At 41.6% G+C, this 16,640-nt stretch overlaps 1 protein-coding gene across 1 annotated transcript; it reads left to right on the plus strand.

The window, feature by feature from the left end:
- The first annotated feature begins 564 nt into the window (after positions 1–564).
- cbx2 (chromobox 2) lies at positions 565–14,739 on the plus strand. Its single transcript, XM_003217118.4, has 5 exons — positions 565–828; positions 967–1,010; positions 2,834–2,899; positions 8,236–8,305; positions 8,919–14,739. The coding sequence occupies exons 1-5, from the start codon at positions 757–759 to the stop codon at positions 10,290–10,292; spliced, it is 1,626 nt and encodes a 541-aa protein (XP_003217166.1). The 5' UTR covers positions 565–756; the 3' UTR covers positions 10,293–14,739.
- Positions 14,740–16,640: the final 1,901 nt, after the last annotated feature.

Raw genomic sequence — 16,640 nt, forward strand, 5'->3', positions numbered from 1 at the left:
CTAAATTCATAAATACAGTAATTACTACATAGCATTACTGCTTATTGAACTACTTTTTCTGCCAAATTTGTTGTATAACCTGATGTTTTGGTGCTTACTTTGTAAAATCATAACCTAATGTTATGTTTAATAGGCTTTTCCTGAAAGCCTCCTTATTATCCAAAATATTTGCTTATCCAACGTTCTGCCGGCCCGTTTAGCTTGGATAAGTGAGACTCTACTGTAGTTAACAACTGATCTCTCTCCTGCCTTCATTTTTCTGTTTCTCTAACATTTAGGGAGCCGTTCGTTGTGATCCCAGTTTTATGAGTTTCCTTTGGGCGGCCGCACAGGACAGGCGCGACACAAAGAAGCGTTTTTTCTCCAAAGCGGAACCTGCCAGAAGGGCCCCGATCCCCGGACGCAGGAAGAGGCCGCCTCGCGCCAGACAATAGTGCTCCCTTTTCTCCGGCAGCAGCTCCCAGGCCACGCCTCCCCGGCTTCCCATTGGCTCCTTGGGAATTTGGGGAGCCCCCGAGCAGGGCGCGTGAAGGCGGGGCCCGGCTGCGCGCGGCGCATTGGGCGCGTGCGTGGGCGGGCGCGCGCGCCGGCAGTCGAGCAGAGAAGAGGAGGAGGCGAGGACACGCGCGCGCTTTCTCTCTCTCTCTCTCTCCGCCTTCGCTCGGGGGGCCTTTTCTCGCCTTGAGGAGGCACAACGCTGGCTCCGCTACGAGCAAGTCGGAGGAGGAGGAGAAGGAGGAAGGCACCGAAGGCGCCATGGAGGAGCTGAGCAGCGTGGGCGAGCAGGTCTTCGCCGCCGAGTGCATCCTCAGCAAGCGGCTCCGCAAGGTGGGCGAAGAGGGAAGGAAAGAAGAGACTTCGGGGCGGGTTGGGGGGGGGGGGGCAAGAAGAGCCAGCCGTGGCCGCCTCGCCTCAGGCTAACCCCCCGCTTCCTCCCTCCCTCTCCCTCTCTTTTCCCTTCCACAGGGCAAGCTGGAGTATTTGGTGAAGTGGAGGGGCTGGTCGTCCAAGTGAGTGCGGACAATGAAGGCAGCAGCTGAGCGCCAGCCGGCCGTTGGGCTGAAGGGCTCCGGGGCGGGGCTTCTCCTCAGAGGAAGGGGAGATGCTGCGCTTGCTGTGGCTGGCCAGGCCCAAGCGGGCGCGGAGTTTCGGGAAAACAGGGCGAGGGAGGGGCGGGGAGGCGGCTGGCAGAGCCCTGGGACTGAGGGGGGAAACTCCCCCCGCCCCCCAGATGTTGTTTGCACTTCGGAGGCGCTTGGAACTTAATTTGGTTCCCGCTTGGCTGTGCGCGCGCGTTTGTTTTGTGTTGCCAAAACCCACCGGGACCGGGCTGAAGAGCCTCGGTTCCTCCCGCTGGAGTTTCTTTTGTTTACCAGGAATTGGTGGCTTCCTTCCCCTTCGCGCCGCCCCTCGCCCGCCCGCCCTTGTTTGCGGTTGCTTCTCCTGGTTCCTCGGCGCCTCCTCACCTCGGCTATTTTGCAGTTGGGGAGTCGCCAAAGGAGGCCCTCATGGCCAGAGCTCTCCTCGGTGTCTCTTGAGTTGTCTTCTGAAACCTGAGCTGCCAATTGATGCATGTTGCAGGAAAAAAGGAGGGAGGGAGGGCCTCAAAGGAGGGGCACCTCTTCTCCATTTTCCCACCACCAGCAGCTGCTCCTGCGAAGCAGACTTCTCTCTGCTTTTCTCCTTTCCCTGCTGGACGTCTCCTCTTACTCCCTGAGCCCCTTGCCACTCACACATGTGTTCTCAAGTTTATTCCTAATCCATCTGAGGTTTTCTTTCTAAGCAAGCCCTCTTCTCCCTCCCCCCAGTCTCCCCTGTCTTTTTCCATTAAGCAAATTGATTTTCCACTGTCATAGGCCACTGAATTCACATCCTGTTTTATGATCCCAGGTTCTAAAATTCCACTTCGCTAATCAATGTTTTAAATTTCCTCTGAGTAAGAAGGTGACATTCAGTTTTAAACTGCCAATGCTGCTGTCCTGTAGTCCCTTACAGCTGTTTATAGTGAAAGGATAGTTCTTTCCAGCAGTAATTTTCTGAACAGGAGCATAGGCAGCAAAACAAATACCATGGGGTGTTAACCCATCCCTATGCGACCCAAAGCGCACACATACACACACACACACACACACACACACACACACACACACACATATATATATATATATATATATATGGATGGAGTTACACCTAAAAATGTACATGTTCCAGCTTACGTACAAATTTAACTTAAGAACAAAACTACAGAAACTATCTTGGGTTGCTGTGAGTTTTCTGGACTATATGGGCATGTTCCAGAAGCATTATCTTCTGACATTTTGCCCACATCTATGGCAGGCATCCTCAGAGGTTGTGAGGTTGTTGGAAACTAGGCAAGGGAAGCCAGCTAACAGCTCCCAACAGAGGATTTCCCCATCAGGAATCAGCCAGGCCTTGAAGCTTCAAGGCTATTCAGTGCTAATCAAGGTGATGAATTGCAGCATTTGCACTTGACTCCAGCAGACAAAAGTTCTTTCTCCCAGCCTGGACCTTCCACGGATATATAAACCTCTCTTACCCAGTTTCCAATATACCTCACAACTTCTGAGGATGCCTACCATAGATGTGAGCAAGATGCCAGGATAGAAACTTCTGGAACATGGCCATACAGCCCGTAAAACTCAAAGCAGTGTTTCCGGCCATGAAAACCTTCAACAACACAGTGTGTTGTATTTTTCTGAGAATGGACCTGTTTTGCTTTAAAGTAAAGGCTTATAATAGAGTGTGGTGAACATTTAACTTCTTACTTTAAGGAAACGGGCTGTGCTTGCAGTAACCTGTTACTCTCTTATAGGCACAACAGCTGGGAACCAGAAGAGAACATTCTTGATCCCAGGCTGCTCCTGGCCTTTCAGAAAAAGTGAGTAGTTCGCAATTATTGCCAAGTGGAGGCGTGGCTGGCTGGATTATGGATGCAGGATATAGAGTAGAGTAAAGTATATTCATTGTCACCTTTTAGCCAACCTTTCTGTTGTACCTGAACATGAAGGAAATGTGCAAACCTGATAGGTGTAGCAGATACAGATATAAGACTGTATAGGATATTCTTAAATTTTCCATCTTGCTGTTCCTAGGCCTGTGTCACTTGTATTCACTGCACCATAGATGCATAGCTTAAAGTATGTTGCGCACATGACATTCACACTAATTGTGAGTGGAAAGAGCCATGTGGAAAAAACATCTGTTGAAGTGGATTATGAATAATTTGTATTTCTCAGTTGCAACATTGTTTTGTGGAATCAGTATTTTGAAAAGCGAAATTGCTGTATTGTGTTAAGTTGTTGGCTATTTCTTCCTAAATCCTTCAAAATAGCTTCTTGTAACCTGGTAAGAGTACAACATTAAGTCTTAAGAGTCAGTCATACATTTCAGTGAAATTAAATCTTCTTGGAAGGCTGCTGTGTCTGAGGACTTAAAATTATAAGATTTCTGGCTAAGTACCATCAATAATTTCTACTGACTTGAATAAAACAGTGAAAACCATTTATATTAATTTCAAAAATATCTAGTAATGCTTGTCCAAGTTGCTCAAAATATGTCTTGGTCAGACAAATAGATGTTTTTGATATTTTTGTTATGATCTGTCTTTTTATTCATGTTAGATTGACACTACTAGACTAGTTCAAAAGTCTGTCTCATACAACATCTTGTTTTCCGTAGTGGTTAGCTAGTTGCTTGTGTGTATCTCACAAGCAATAGCTATATCCATAGCTGAAAGCCTAAAATCACAGAATAAACTAAAGTATACTGCAGGCAGCTTTGTGTGACTGATTGGGTAACGGGCATGGTGAATATAAATCTAAATTAGTGTACATAGACAATTTGTCCTAACCAGCAGTAATGACCAATTAGAGTATTTGTTGAAAAAACTATAACAGACTCTTCTGTGATGTTCATTTGCATCCAAGTACTGTTGGGAACATTGTTGGCCATTGTTGGTTGTGGAAGTGGGGTGTGCCTGACTGTTTGACTCCATGGCTCCTGTGCTGTAAAAGGGTGGGTGTCTTGCTATTTGGTTCTAGGGAGTGATGAACTATAGTCTGCATTGTCCCTGATGATAAATCGAAGAGTTTCTGCTTCTTCTGTGTCATTGTGCAGTAGCTTCTGGCAATTTTGCACAACTAATAACTCAACCAGGACACTAAACAGCATTAAGATGGCCATAGCTACCCAGGAAAGATTATGGAAATGTTACCTATGAGTTCAGGATATGCACTGTGCTAGGAAATATTAGGACAGTAGCTGAAAGCTAAAGGAAGCCTGGCAAAAGTTAACCAGTCTATTTTAAGGTCTGGCATTTTTGGTGTCTTGCTGTACTATGCCAAACGTGAACAAATGGAAGTGCTTCCCCTAGATTTCTGTATAACTATTTTCACAAGCATGGGATTAAAGATCTAAGGGGAAAGTATACCTTCGTGAACATTACTACTTTTGCAATTACACTAGTGGACTCTGCTAGCTGTAGGTTATTTCTCACCACTACTTTCCTGCACATTATTTAAGAAAAGCCCTTCCATGGAGGCATGCTATCCTTTTAGCAGGGGTGCAGAAAGTATCACATAACATCACATTGTTGCTCTTAAAGCAAAGCAATGGTTTGAACCACTGCAAAACTCAATGGTATATTATCCACGAAGCCCACCACAAACCATGGAAAATGTTAGCCAAAAAATTGCTGACCAAATTCACATCCTCTTACATTAGGCATGCCAGTGTGAGAAATGACTCCCACCATTAACACAATGGCCGACACCTTTATAGTATCTATAATTGTATTGAATTGTTGCCTACTTGTAAGCCACTCTTGAGTCCCCTTCGGGGTGAGAAGGGCAGGTATAAATACAGTAAATAATAAATAAATATAAATGGCAAACCTCACATAACTATAGAGCATGTTGCCATGTGATAATGTGTGATAGTATTTGCGATTTATGTGACATTCAAAATATTTGATAAGTTCAGAGTTTGGAACCCTGTTGGTAGATATTAGCCAAAGTAACTAGATAATGAATTTGTTCTTAAGGACAGTGTATCTTTAACATGTTTTTATTAATCTTATAATAATACTTGGGTGTCCAAGTCTGTTTGGCTATGGTGGGAAAGAAGACTTAAGGTAGTCTGGTTCTCTCCACTCCAGGCAGCTATGATTTGCTGCTAGGTGGGGTACAGTATTTGAACAGTACACTTAAAGAACACATTCTACTTGAAGAATACTCCAGCAGAAAGCAGGGTTATTCAGGTCATGTTGCTGAGGGATTTCAGGATTTCGTGGAAGTTTTGATTTATGTGCATCAAAATAGTAGATTGTAGAAGATAGCATTCTGTCATGCAACACTGTCATCAGTTTATAAACCCTGTACAGGGAAACAATATTTTAATGTGTTGTATAACAGTGGACTGGATGTTCCTGGCCTTGCGCTGTGTGCATTTAGATTACGAAAATGCAACAAGAGGAGAAATGTAGGAAAGAGTCCTTTGAGAGCAAACTCTTAGCACAGAACAACCTGTCCTCACAAAATATATTTGAATGTGAGTACATTGCTCATACATTTTTATCTAACACATTTGTGTTGTCAGATTCTGGATATAAACCCTAAACTCTTGGTTCTAGACAACCAGAGGTAATAGGACATAGCATTCCCCAATAGGTGAGCTAGGGGATGATGAAATGCTGTCTTGCATTTGTAGGATCTGTTTCAGCCCATGCTGTTAAATAAAGGTATTAGAATTTCCATATGTACTGGTTTGTTTGGTTTTTGTTGTTTTGGTGATAGTATGTGGAGATTCCTTTTCCATCTTGTTGTGATCCGGCTTCAGCCAGCCTTGGGGTGGGAGAAGAAGTTTGCTTGGGCTGTGTGATGATAGTGCTTTCCTCTTTTCACGCACTGTACTTCCAAGGCAGAAGTCTTTGTGAGTGCTGCCCAGCAGGGCTGGCCTTTCAGGCAGCAGAGTGGAGGCGTGGAAGGCTTGATTGGTCCTTCTAGGGCACTAGGGTTTTTTATTCAGACTGCCTAATTGGCTCAAATGTTTCATGGCAGCTTTCCATCCCCCAGTTGCAGCCTGAATTTTTCATGATAAGTTGTGGCCTAGATTTGAATTAAATTTACTGGTTTGTAAATCTACGCCTAGGCATTAACTGGTATATCCAGCTAGAACTCCTCCTACTCCATCTAGGCTTCCTATTCATGTGGAATGGGGAGAAGCACATGCCCTCTGATTCATTGGTTTGGTGTGTGCCTTTACTTTTCCCTAAATAGCAAGGTTTTTATTATTTGTGTCTATAGTTTTGTACAGGTTGAACTAAAAAAGAATGCTTGGACTTTGTAGATCTTTTGGCAAGTTATTGTTTGTTGTCTGCTTGCCTTCCTGCTCAGTTTTGGAGCTTATTGCAGCTCTGTGTCCCACATGAGAGAAACAGAATGGTTGATATTTCAGTACCACCCAACATTTAGGTAGCTATCAACAACAGTGATCTATCACTGATTGAGTGAAGAAAATTACTAGTCTTAATATGTTATTTTAAAGGAATTTGTCTTTTGTGCCTTTTTTCTGTGTTTTAAGCTATTTATATACTTTGAAAGAGATAAATATTTGCATTTTAAGGTGTGTTAAATGTTATTGCAGCTTCCATTATATGCCACACTTTTGTAGTCAGATAATCCAGTTTTTGAAATTACATGATTGTGTACATTTTTGAGGGTATTTATCTGATTTAGCATCACTTATATGTTTACAATATACAGTATACCTATTTTTAGTTCTTATATTTTAGAAGATGTTTATCCTTCACAGACTCTGTTCAGGATTTGACTTGAGACAGTTACAATTTAAAATTCTCGTCCTTTACTTGTAAAGACTAATGCAGACATTTAAAAAAACAGATTTTTGTCATGGAAACAACTCCAGAGTTGGCACTGAGCTTATAAAATGGTAAAATATATGTTTTAAAAGGCAAAAATAGAGGGAAGCATCTGCTTCTGTACACATGGACTAGGTAATAGTAGGAAAATGTGGCAAAATGCACCAAGGAGTAAATCGAAGTAGCATATCCACTGCATAGCAACAGAGCAAGCCAGAAGACTAGGGTGGAGAGAGAGAGGTCAGGGAATACTACAGAATGAGAGATGACTCTGTAGTTCAGTGTAATCCCATTCACTAAAGAAATAAGCAAGCTTCCTACATTTATTTTGGTAAATTGATTTATCTCAATTTACATACTACTAGCATATGTACCCAGAATTGCCTGGATTTACATTTTGTTTGTGACTCTTTATTTTCTTCCTCCCTTTCCCTCAATAATAATAATAATAAAGTTTATTTATATCCCGTCCCCTTTCCCCAGGGGACTTGGGGCAGCTTACAACATAAATAATATAATGAGTGCAATATAATAAATACAGAAAATGGAATTCATTCACCCTGTCCCTCTTTTCTTCCTTCCTTTCCCTCATAGAGCTTTCCTCTTTTTCTTTTGTCTTCCTTTTGCCTTCCTTCTTTTTCTCCCATCCCCAGTCACTTTTTTGCTTCCTTTCTCTCCCCCCCCCCTTCTTTCTTTCTTTCCACCCCTTCCCTCATTCCTTTCCCCTTTCCTTTGTTTTCCTTCATCCAGCCTTTTCTTGGAAGTCTCAATCTCTCAGCCACAGAGCAAGTGCAGACACACACACACACACCTCTTCCAAAATAAAAATAATTAAATTGTTTACTTCCTTATGGGGTAGATGTCCCAACTGTGGCTTTCAGGGCTTTGTTGTGGGCCTCATGGTGCAGGCATTATTCTGATTGCCAATAGCTAATGCTGTCTACTGTATATACTGCTGTCTCGTGATGGCATCTGAATGCTGTATACATATACCTATAGGCCAATAGCTAATTCCTTCTAGCTATATACTACCAGTTTTACTTTTTCAGGGCCCCTTCCCCAAACAGGGCTTGTATTCCAATTGAAGCACATCAATTATTTTCAGGTGGGTAATGAAGGTTATGCGTGCCAAGTTTGGTTCAGATCCTGCAAGTCACGCAGGAGCCTTTGTGGTACAAACATACATACATATTTTGACTTTTGTATAGCGAGATGGTCACAGGCAACCAGAAAAAGACGTGAAAGAGCAAAGTGTGAAATTGTGTGACAATGGAAAACAAGACATCTGATGAAGGAGAAAATGTGATATATGAAATTGATGGTTGGTTTGTTTTCAGAGAACATGAGAAAGAAGTACAGAATCGGAAGAAAGGCAAACGACCCAGAGGCAGACCTAGAAAAAATGTGGTAAGTAATTATGTTTTTGGGGCAGTTGATGGAAATACATACAGTCCTCCAGTGCTCTTTCTGTGTCTTCCAGTATCCCCATGGCACTTCCAAATCATCTTTTGGGAAGTGAAAAAGGGGGTTGCTTTTGAAAGCCCACATGACCTGGTGATTGCTTTTTAATTATGTTTTGGGACCACCACCAAAATATATGCTGTTTAATAGGTTTTTAAATAGATTATACTTAAAAATCCAGAAGCAGACTGTTGGCTATTTATGATTTGCTTTTGTTCTTCTATTTTTGTCATATTGCACAGAGGGTTCCAAAGACAGAAAACTGGCTCATAGACCTAGTGAAATTATCCATCCCTACTTAAGTTAATGTCATCCATAAAATGTAGCGGTTAATTTGCCATGGAAGAGCAGCTGAAGCTGTCTATAATAGCAGAAGTTAGCAGTGAACTATATATAATGAGTTTTCTGTTATAGTTGTAAGTCATTGTAATGTAATAGATTTAATAACTCATCACTCAACAGTGTTGCTGAGAAAGCAGCTCATTACACTCACTTTTTGTTTATTTGTGATGTTACACTCACTTTTTGTTTATTTACATGTTTTCTTGCTTCTTTTAAGGAACCAGAGGTACCTTCAAAGAGCAAATCCAGCAGCTCTTCCTCCTCAACCTCCTCTTCATCTTCTTCTTCTGAGGAAGAAGATGAAAGTGATCTGGAGACAAAAAGAGCTCAACGGAGCAGAGAGAGTCACCCAGTGCCTCAGAAGAAAGCTCAGATTCTGGTGGCCAAACCTGAGAACAAGGACCCTGTGAGAAAGAAGCGTGGGCGGAAACCGCTGCCTCCAGAGCAGAAGGCAGCCAAGCGGACTGTCAACCTAACAAAGGTACTTAAAACAAATCAGAAAGACATGGGAAGGGGAGGAGGACCCAAACTGATGAGCAAGATACCACCACAACATAGCGCTCAGACTTCCGGCATTGCCATGCTTAAATCCCACATGAAGGAAGCTCAAGGGGCATTTGGTGGGTTTTGTTCAGGACCATCTTCTGCTGACAATCTCTCTAGCATTGTGAAGAATGCCTCCCCTGGAAGTCCAAGCTGTGGTATCAGCTGGCAAAGCTCCATTGTGCATTACATGAGCAGAATGTCACAGAACCAGAGTTCGGCGGATGCCTCTGCAGTAGGGAGGCTGGCCCTTAAGTCAGCCATGTCCTGCAAAAGTGGCCTGGGACTTGACTTAAAACTAAAAAACCAGAAAGGAGCTGGGGATCTGGAGTTGACCATGCAAGGATCCAAAGTGACTAAGAGGCCCAATGGCAGCAGTACATTGGGGGAACAGAAAACAGGGTATGGAGGTAGTGCTCAGAATTTGCACAATGGCAACAAGGTTCTTGCTGGGAGTCAGTCAGCTTCCTCCAAACAGGAACTCAACCTCCAAGCTTTAAATCTACAGAGTGTGAAAAATGGGCCAAATTCCACTGGCAGTAGCAATCTTCCTCGCCATGGTTGTGGAACTGTTACCAAAAGTGCAGGTGGCACTCTAGCAACAAACATAGGTGTGGTCAAGGGCAGCGGGGCTGGTGGCTGTGGCCCAAATATTGCCAGTGCAGGGGCACCATCAATGGACACTGCGTCTCGCAAAAGTGAGAAGGCTTCACAGAGTACAGCCACTGATGAAAAGGATTTGACAACCAAAAGCCGCCCTCCTTGTGTGAAAGAGGGATGTCCCACAGCAGAGAACCATAAGACTTCAGCCCTGTCAGAAATAAGCACCGGAGAAGAGGAGACCAGCTCTGATTCAGACAGAGATTCGTCTTCTTTCCCTGGAGCAGGCCAGAACATGTCTGTCTCCATCCAGACTAGCCAAGACTGGAAGCCCACTCGCAGCCTCATTGAACATGTCTTTGTCACAGATGTGACAGCTAACCTGATCACAGTGACTGTCAAGGAATCTCCAACCAGTGTTGGCTTTTTCAATCTTAGACATTACTGAGTTCTAAGGCATGCAGGAGATATCAATCTTCTATCTTTCTCTCTCTCTTTCTCTCATTGACTCTACCTGATGGTTGCCTTGGATGTCAGAAAAGAAAAGAAAACCCAGGTGCTACTGCTTTGTATAAGCTAGGTGCTATTAGGTAGTAACTTTACTGGGAGGTTATGTAATTACTGGCCACATTTGTTTTGAGTTTCTGCTTGTTTTCTCTCTGGAAACTCCCTGAAACTTACAGAGCAATTCTTGGGAACCAATTTATTATGCTGCTGAGAAGCATATACATCTGTATGTAGGGATGGGATTGAAGACTTTTTCATGAGGTATTGCTTTAGATGCTTATATCAACTAAAAACAGAGGGTGTTGGATAAAGACTTATAGCCCAAGTTTTGCTATAGCTGGACCTCTTAGCTTTATTATTTGAAATGGAAAAAGAATGCGATACCTGGGTGCCTGGTAACCTGGAGCAGGGAAAAAACAAAGCAACTCTGTAGTATGGTAACACTTGTGTTCACCAAAATAAATGGTCCTCATTTTTCCATCAAACTATCCAAATATGACCTTTGTAAATTCCAGGGACAATGAACCAACCTCATCTTCAATTTAGGAGACTTAGAAAGAGGTGGGTGGAGTGAGAACTTTTACTTGTCATTTGGTATGACTTGTTTGCAAAAGCAAGTGGGGTGATATTAAAGAGAATGCTGCCTCAGGGTCTGAGGGAGTGGGCCTAAAGATCATGGGCACTATGGTCTGTGTGCTGCTTCAGTGTCTCAAAGGAAATGTTAGCATCTTGAATAAGAAATCTAGTTCTGATAGACTTTTACAGTACTTCTAACTTAGCAGTGGCCATTTACACTATATAAATATAGTACCAATATTCCACTTTAGCTGACACAAAGCCTCCTGTGGAACTGGAGCTTGTAATTTGGTCAGAGACAACAGAGGACCTCTTTGCTGGAAATGCTTAAAGCCTCCATCAAAAACTGCATATCCCAAGATAGAACTAGCAGTATAATGGCCTTGTTTAAAAGGGCCCCTGGATGTCATTGCACTCCTAAGCGGGGCCTAAATCTCATAGCATGTAGGAGAAGAAAGTAAACTGGATTAATCCTATGGAAATGCTTTGAAACCTTCGGTTGTCTTTAGGTGCAAGGGACATGTTTCTGTATAGCTCACACAGCCATAAGGGATATTGGCATTTGAACTGGAACTATGCAAATGATTCATCTGAATCCTAAATCAGGTCATATTTGATAAAGAGGTGATGACCAAGATCCTATATCAGAGCATAACGCCATCCACATAGTTTCATACATGTTCCTCCTCACTAACTGCCCAGTCACTGTCAAGTCCTGGCAGAGGCTGCTGTTCCTCCTTCCTATTGTGGAGGAGGCAAATCAATTCAGACCATGAAGTGACAGCCAGATTCAGTTCAGTGGCCAATGCAGAGAAACAAAGGTGTAATGCATTATCCATTCTCTTTCCCCTGGAACCCAGGACAGCCATATATACATACATGATCTGAATTGTCTCCCCAGTCACTTTCCCAATGGGAAGAAGTTACAGCACCCTACCAGGCGTTTGACTGCTATCTGAAGGATAAGTTTTGGGTGAAAACAAGAGCATTTCTATCACTAAGGATGCTGGCCAAAGTCTGATAAAGCTATTTATGCATTAGGGCTTTTTTTTCTCCCAAGGTGGAAACAAAGGACTTTCATGTTGATAGAATATTTTACAGAATGGATCTCCTAAACTAAGTTCATCAGTGGACCTCAATATATATATTTCATAGTAATAACAAAGTACCACCAAGGTATCTTACCTAGAACAAAGTAAGACTGCTTTTCACTAATATATGCAATGTTGTCACTAATTCTAATATAGTACATTAAGTAGGCCTGTTAAGTCTACTTCAAAATGAAAGCATCCAGCTCCAGAAATATAATAATAATGCATTTATTGTGAATGTTGGTATATTGGATCACTGGGGGATTTATATTTGTATTGTATTCACTGTTCTTCAATCTGGTTTCCTCGTTTTCTGTTTGCTCTGCACTCTCACTGCTAAATGCTTGCTCTGTAGAATAGTGTCTGCTGTAGTATATGTGAATTCTCATTTCTTCAGTGGTAGTATTTTTTCTAATAGAGCCTCTAAGACTAACATAATCTTCACCTACACAACCATTCTCTCATTTTGAGGCTGCCAAATAGTAATTCAGTTTGTTTCATTTATGCTTAGCCAGGGAATTCTCCACTTGGAAAACTGGAGTACTTCCACTGGCTAGCAATTTAAAAGCTGCTGGCAAAGCCTGTCAAGTTCAGGCTTGCATAGCCTAGATGCTGTTCCAGTTGTATTTTTTGATGTGGAATTGGCTGGTCTGACTTTTGTAGTAAGGGAGGGTTGTTTTTTTATGTTCTGCATCAGGTATTATTTGGCCTTTGTAAATGGTGATTCCTTCTTCTACAGCAGTAATTCCCAACATTTGGTCCTCCAGTTGTTTTGGACTTCAACTCCCAGAAATCCCAGCCAGCTTATTAGGAATTGTAGGAGCTGAAGTTCAAAACACCTGGAGGACCAGCGGTTGGGAACCACTGTTCTACAGTGTGCCTTCTGCACATCCCATGTGTGTTGCAAAACATGTTGCAATGACAACATCTGACTTGCTTTTCTAGTTTGGCAAGCACTGATTTGCGATTGTTTGATCTTTTTGCTGTCAGTAGCTAGCTCTCAAAGCTCTAATGGAAAAGGGCCAAGATTCTGAAGCAGAATAAGAAGATGAAACTCCACACTATCTGATCATACTTGTAGTATATGAGTTGCAGAGATCTGATAGATTGGCCAACCTTCTGATTTGTTGTTGAAGTTATCAGCTTTCATGGTGGAGCCTCCTTCCAGTTTGGTCACAAGTGGGTTAATAGGATCCCCTTCAATGGGGGTCCATTGCTACAGCTGAGATATCGGGAATAGAAACTAATTCTACTTCTACCCAGCAGTGTTGTTATTACAAATGTAAAACACCTTAGTTTTCTGTATATTGTTGCTCTTACAGTGTTGCAAGGTTTGACAAGTACATTCCATTTGACCCTGGAGCTTTCTGTTCTTCTTTTCATCTTTCCAGGTGCCTAACCAGTTCATATGTCAGTTTTGTAGATTTTCTTTCTGCAACTATAATTTAAATATACAGTGGTTCACATTTGTTGAGGGACTTTTCTTCCTTTTTTCAAACCTTTGTATAGCTTCCTTGGGATTCTTGCTTCTGCCCTTCAGTCAGTGCCATTTGGTGACAGGCATCTTTATATTGCCTGAACAAATGAAAGGCCTGTTGCTCTTTCCCCCTTATATAGAAGCCCTAATGTGGTGCCTTTCTGTTAATCAGTTCTTTCAATTCCAAAGTTTGTTATCCTGGAACTGCCTTACCTATATATAACCAGTAAGATAGCCCACTCCTCTGACAACTTGGATAAACTTTATTAGTTGTTTGATGCACAATTGGATCAAAAGTTTAAAAATACTGAAAATATGGCAATTTAAATTGAATCTGTTGTTTTTCAAAGTGATGCTATGTTCTTCATTTGTTACAGTTAGTATTCAAAGCTTACCGTTTCACTTTGTTATTAACTTTGGTGCTGATTGCATTTCTGGCATGGCAAAATTTTATTTAAAGTGTTGGTGTTACTTTTCCCAACCTTTGAAAATTGCCAAATAGTGCTACAATATTTATGTATCAAATTGATTTTTCCTTGAAGAAACTTATTTGCTCCTATACATTGGTTGCTAGAAGAGCCCAAGTATGTTCCACTTGCTAAAAGTTGCACCTACAGTACCAAATACATACATAAGAGTTACTTTATGTTGCAGTGTTTTGATACACCATTAATACACAAATGTGTACTCAATTGTGAGTTCAGAAGAAATGGCTTTCACAAGAAGGAAACTTGTGAATATTGGTTCAGTGCTTCTTGTAATGTGTGTCAATCACTGTGTGTTTAATTTTAAGAAAGCCAAATAGTTCTTGTATGACATTTTCTAATTGCTTTAACTAGAGCTGTTTCTTTGCTTTTGTCCTAAGCGAACAAAAGTTGGAGATGTTATTACCCTGGGAAAGCTTAGGTTCTTTGTTCAAGTGGGACAGACTTTCCAGCCAGAATATTAAACAAGGTTGAAAGCAACGTCTGCCCCATTGATTTTTCTTGGGGCACTTACTGCTGCATTTTGGGGTTTGCTTGTTTTCCCTGACTGGACTAGCTTGCTTGCTTCTCATGTGTGATGTCTTATCTTACAGTATTCCTGACCATTAATACTAGTTTAGGCTTGAGATTTCTAGTCTGTTTGTTTTTTAATTTATTTTGCAGGTTAAAGAAATCCTCCTAGAAGATGTTATGCTGGAGAATTTTGTATAACTTCCAATTCATTGTTTTAGTATCAATAAATATTTTTTTAACTTTTCAGCCAACTGGCCAATGGTACTTTTTTCACACAGTTAAACGGTCTCTTCCTCCACCCAACAAAGTACACTGAGTCATTGGTGCATTCATGCTTTATTTATTTAAAAATATCACTATTTTATACATATTTATGCAAAAGTAATTCCCACTAAATTCAGTGAGGATTTGTTCATAGTTAAGTGTCTGGTTCATGTAGGAAACTTCTCTCCCCCAAAAAAGATATTGATACATTACTATTCCCGTTATCCCAAGGGGTTATGTATGTTGAGAGAGGCAAAGAGAGGACAATGGTAGGACAGAACAGTAAATTTGCTGTCAGCTGCCTCCAAACTAGAAGCAATTGATTTGTGTATTAAACTAGTTATATCCAGCCATCTATCAAAAAATCTTAGTGCTTCATAGAAGAAGATCAACCTGACCAACCCCCCAGATACACAAACTAAAAGCACATTAAACAATTTAACAAGGTAGAACACTTTTAGCGTGGCTGTCCAGAAGATGCTAGATTCTAGTCCCCCATGAGCCCCCGACAGTCTGCCCAATGTTGTGGGATTATCAAGGGATCAAGCTAGTCTTCAGGTTTCTGGTGCAATGGAGAATGAAGTCCCATCAGCAAAAAAATTACTTTATTTCAACACAGGTTTTGTACATGGAATAGAGGTGGATGTGCCACATTGTCCTTCACCTTGGGTTTACTTCAATTATCTCTTATCCTTAACAGTACTACAAAACAAAAACCCACAAAAGTGATAAATTTATTGGCCAGCAAAAATTTTGATTGGCCAATAAATGTATCACTCTTTTGTAAAGTTTATATTGTATTTCATTGTGCTATCCCGAATATGTTCCCATTAATCAGAATGGCAGGGGCTGACGGGGAATTGGACCATAAATTCCCCATCTTTGGTATGGAGAAGTGCAGTGTCAATGAAATACTGTTTTATCTCGGTAACCATTCTGAAATGGAACGTTGCTTTGGCATTTTACGATACAACGGGTCATGGGCCTTCTGGTCATCACAGGATTTGGGAATATCAACATAAGGCTTCCCAACAAGTGCATTTTCCATTTCAGTTTACCATCTGAGACAGCAGACTGATGAAACTGCCCTGGGTTTTTCAAATGAACTTGGAAGGAACTATCCAAAGTGCTGAATGCGGTCTCTAAAATGGGTTCATGGATAGCTCCTGTGTAAAGTACAAATTAAAACCTGAACCAGATCCAGCGCCAATACCAGTGTTTATGTATAAATTCTTCAATCTTCTTTGGGTGGGAGCAATCAATGAAGACTGAGGTGCTTTCTATATCACCTGCCTAAATATACTGCTACAGACCACTGAGCCAGGATGAAGAACTTGACAAAGCCTTCTGTCAACAGTTGACCAAACAGGCACAGAGAAGAGATATAGTAGTCATGGGCAATTTCAACTATCCTGATATTTGCTGGCAAACAAACAACCAAAAGTAAAAAGTCTAACAAATTCCTCACTTGCCTTAAAGACAAATTTATGGTCCAGAAGGTAGAAGAGGTAACAAGGAGATCTGCTACTATTTATCTCATCCTAACAAACACAGAGGACCTGATCAATGCAGTTGAAGTGGTCAGATCCTTAGGGGCAAATGAACATGTGGTTCTGCAGTATGCGTTACAAAGGAAAGTCAAAACTAAGACAAGTCAAACCCGCATTCTGGACTTTAGGAGAAATAAATACTGAGCGGCATTCCATGAACACCGATACTAAAAGACAAGATGGATGGGAGTTTTTCAAGAGTGAAATACTCAAGGCGCAATTGCAAACAGTGCCAACAAAGAGAAAAAATAAGACAAGTGCAAAGAAGCCAGAATGGATGTTCAAAGAACTTCTAACTGGGCTAAGACTCAAAAGAGACATGCATAAGAAGTG

This window comes from Anolis carolinensis, chromosome 2 (genome assembly GCF_035594765.1).
Source record: "Anolis carolinensis isolate JA03-04 chromosome 2, rAnoCar3.1.pri, whole genome shotgun sequence".
NCBI lineage: Eukaryota > Metazoa > Chordata > Lepidosauria > Squamata > Dactyloidae > Anolis > Anolis carolinensis.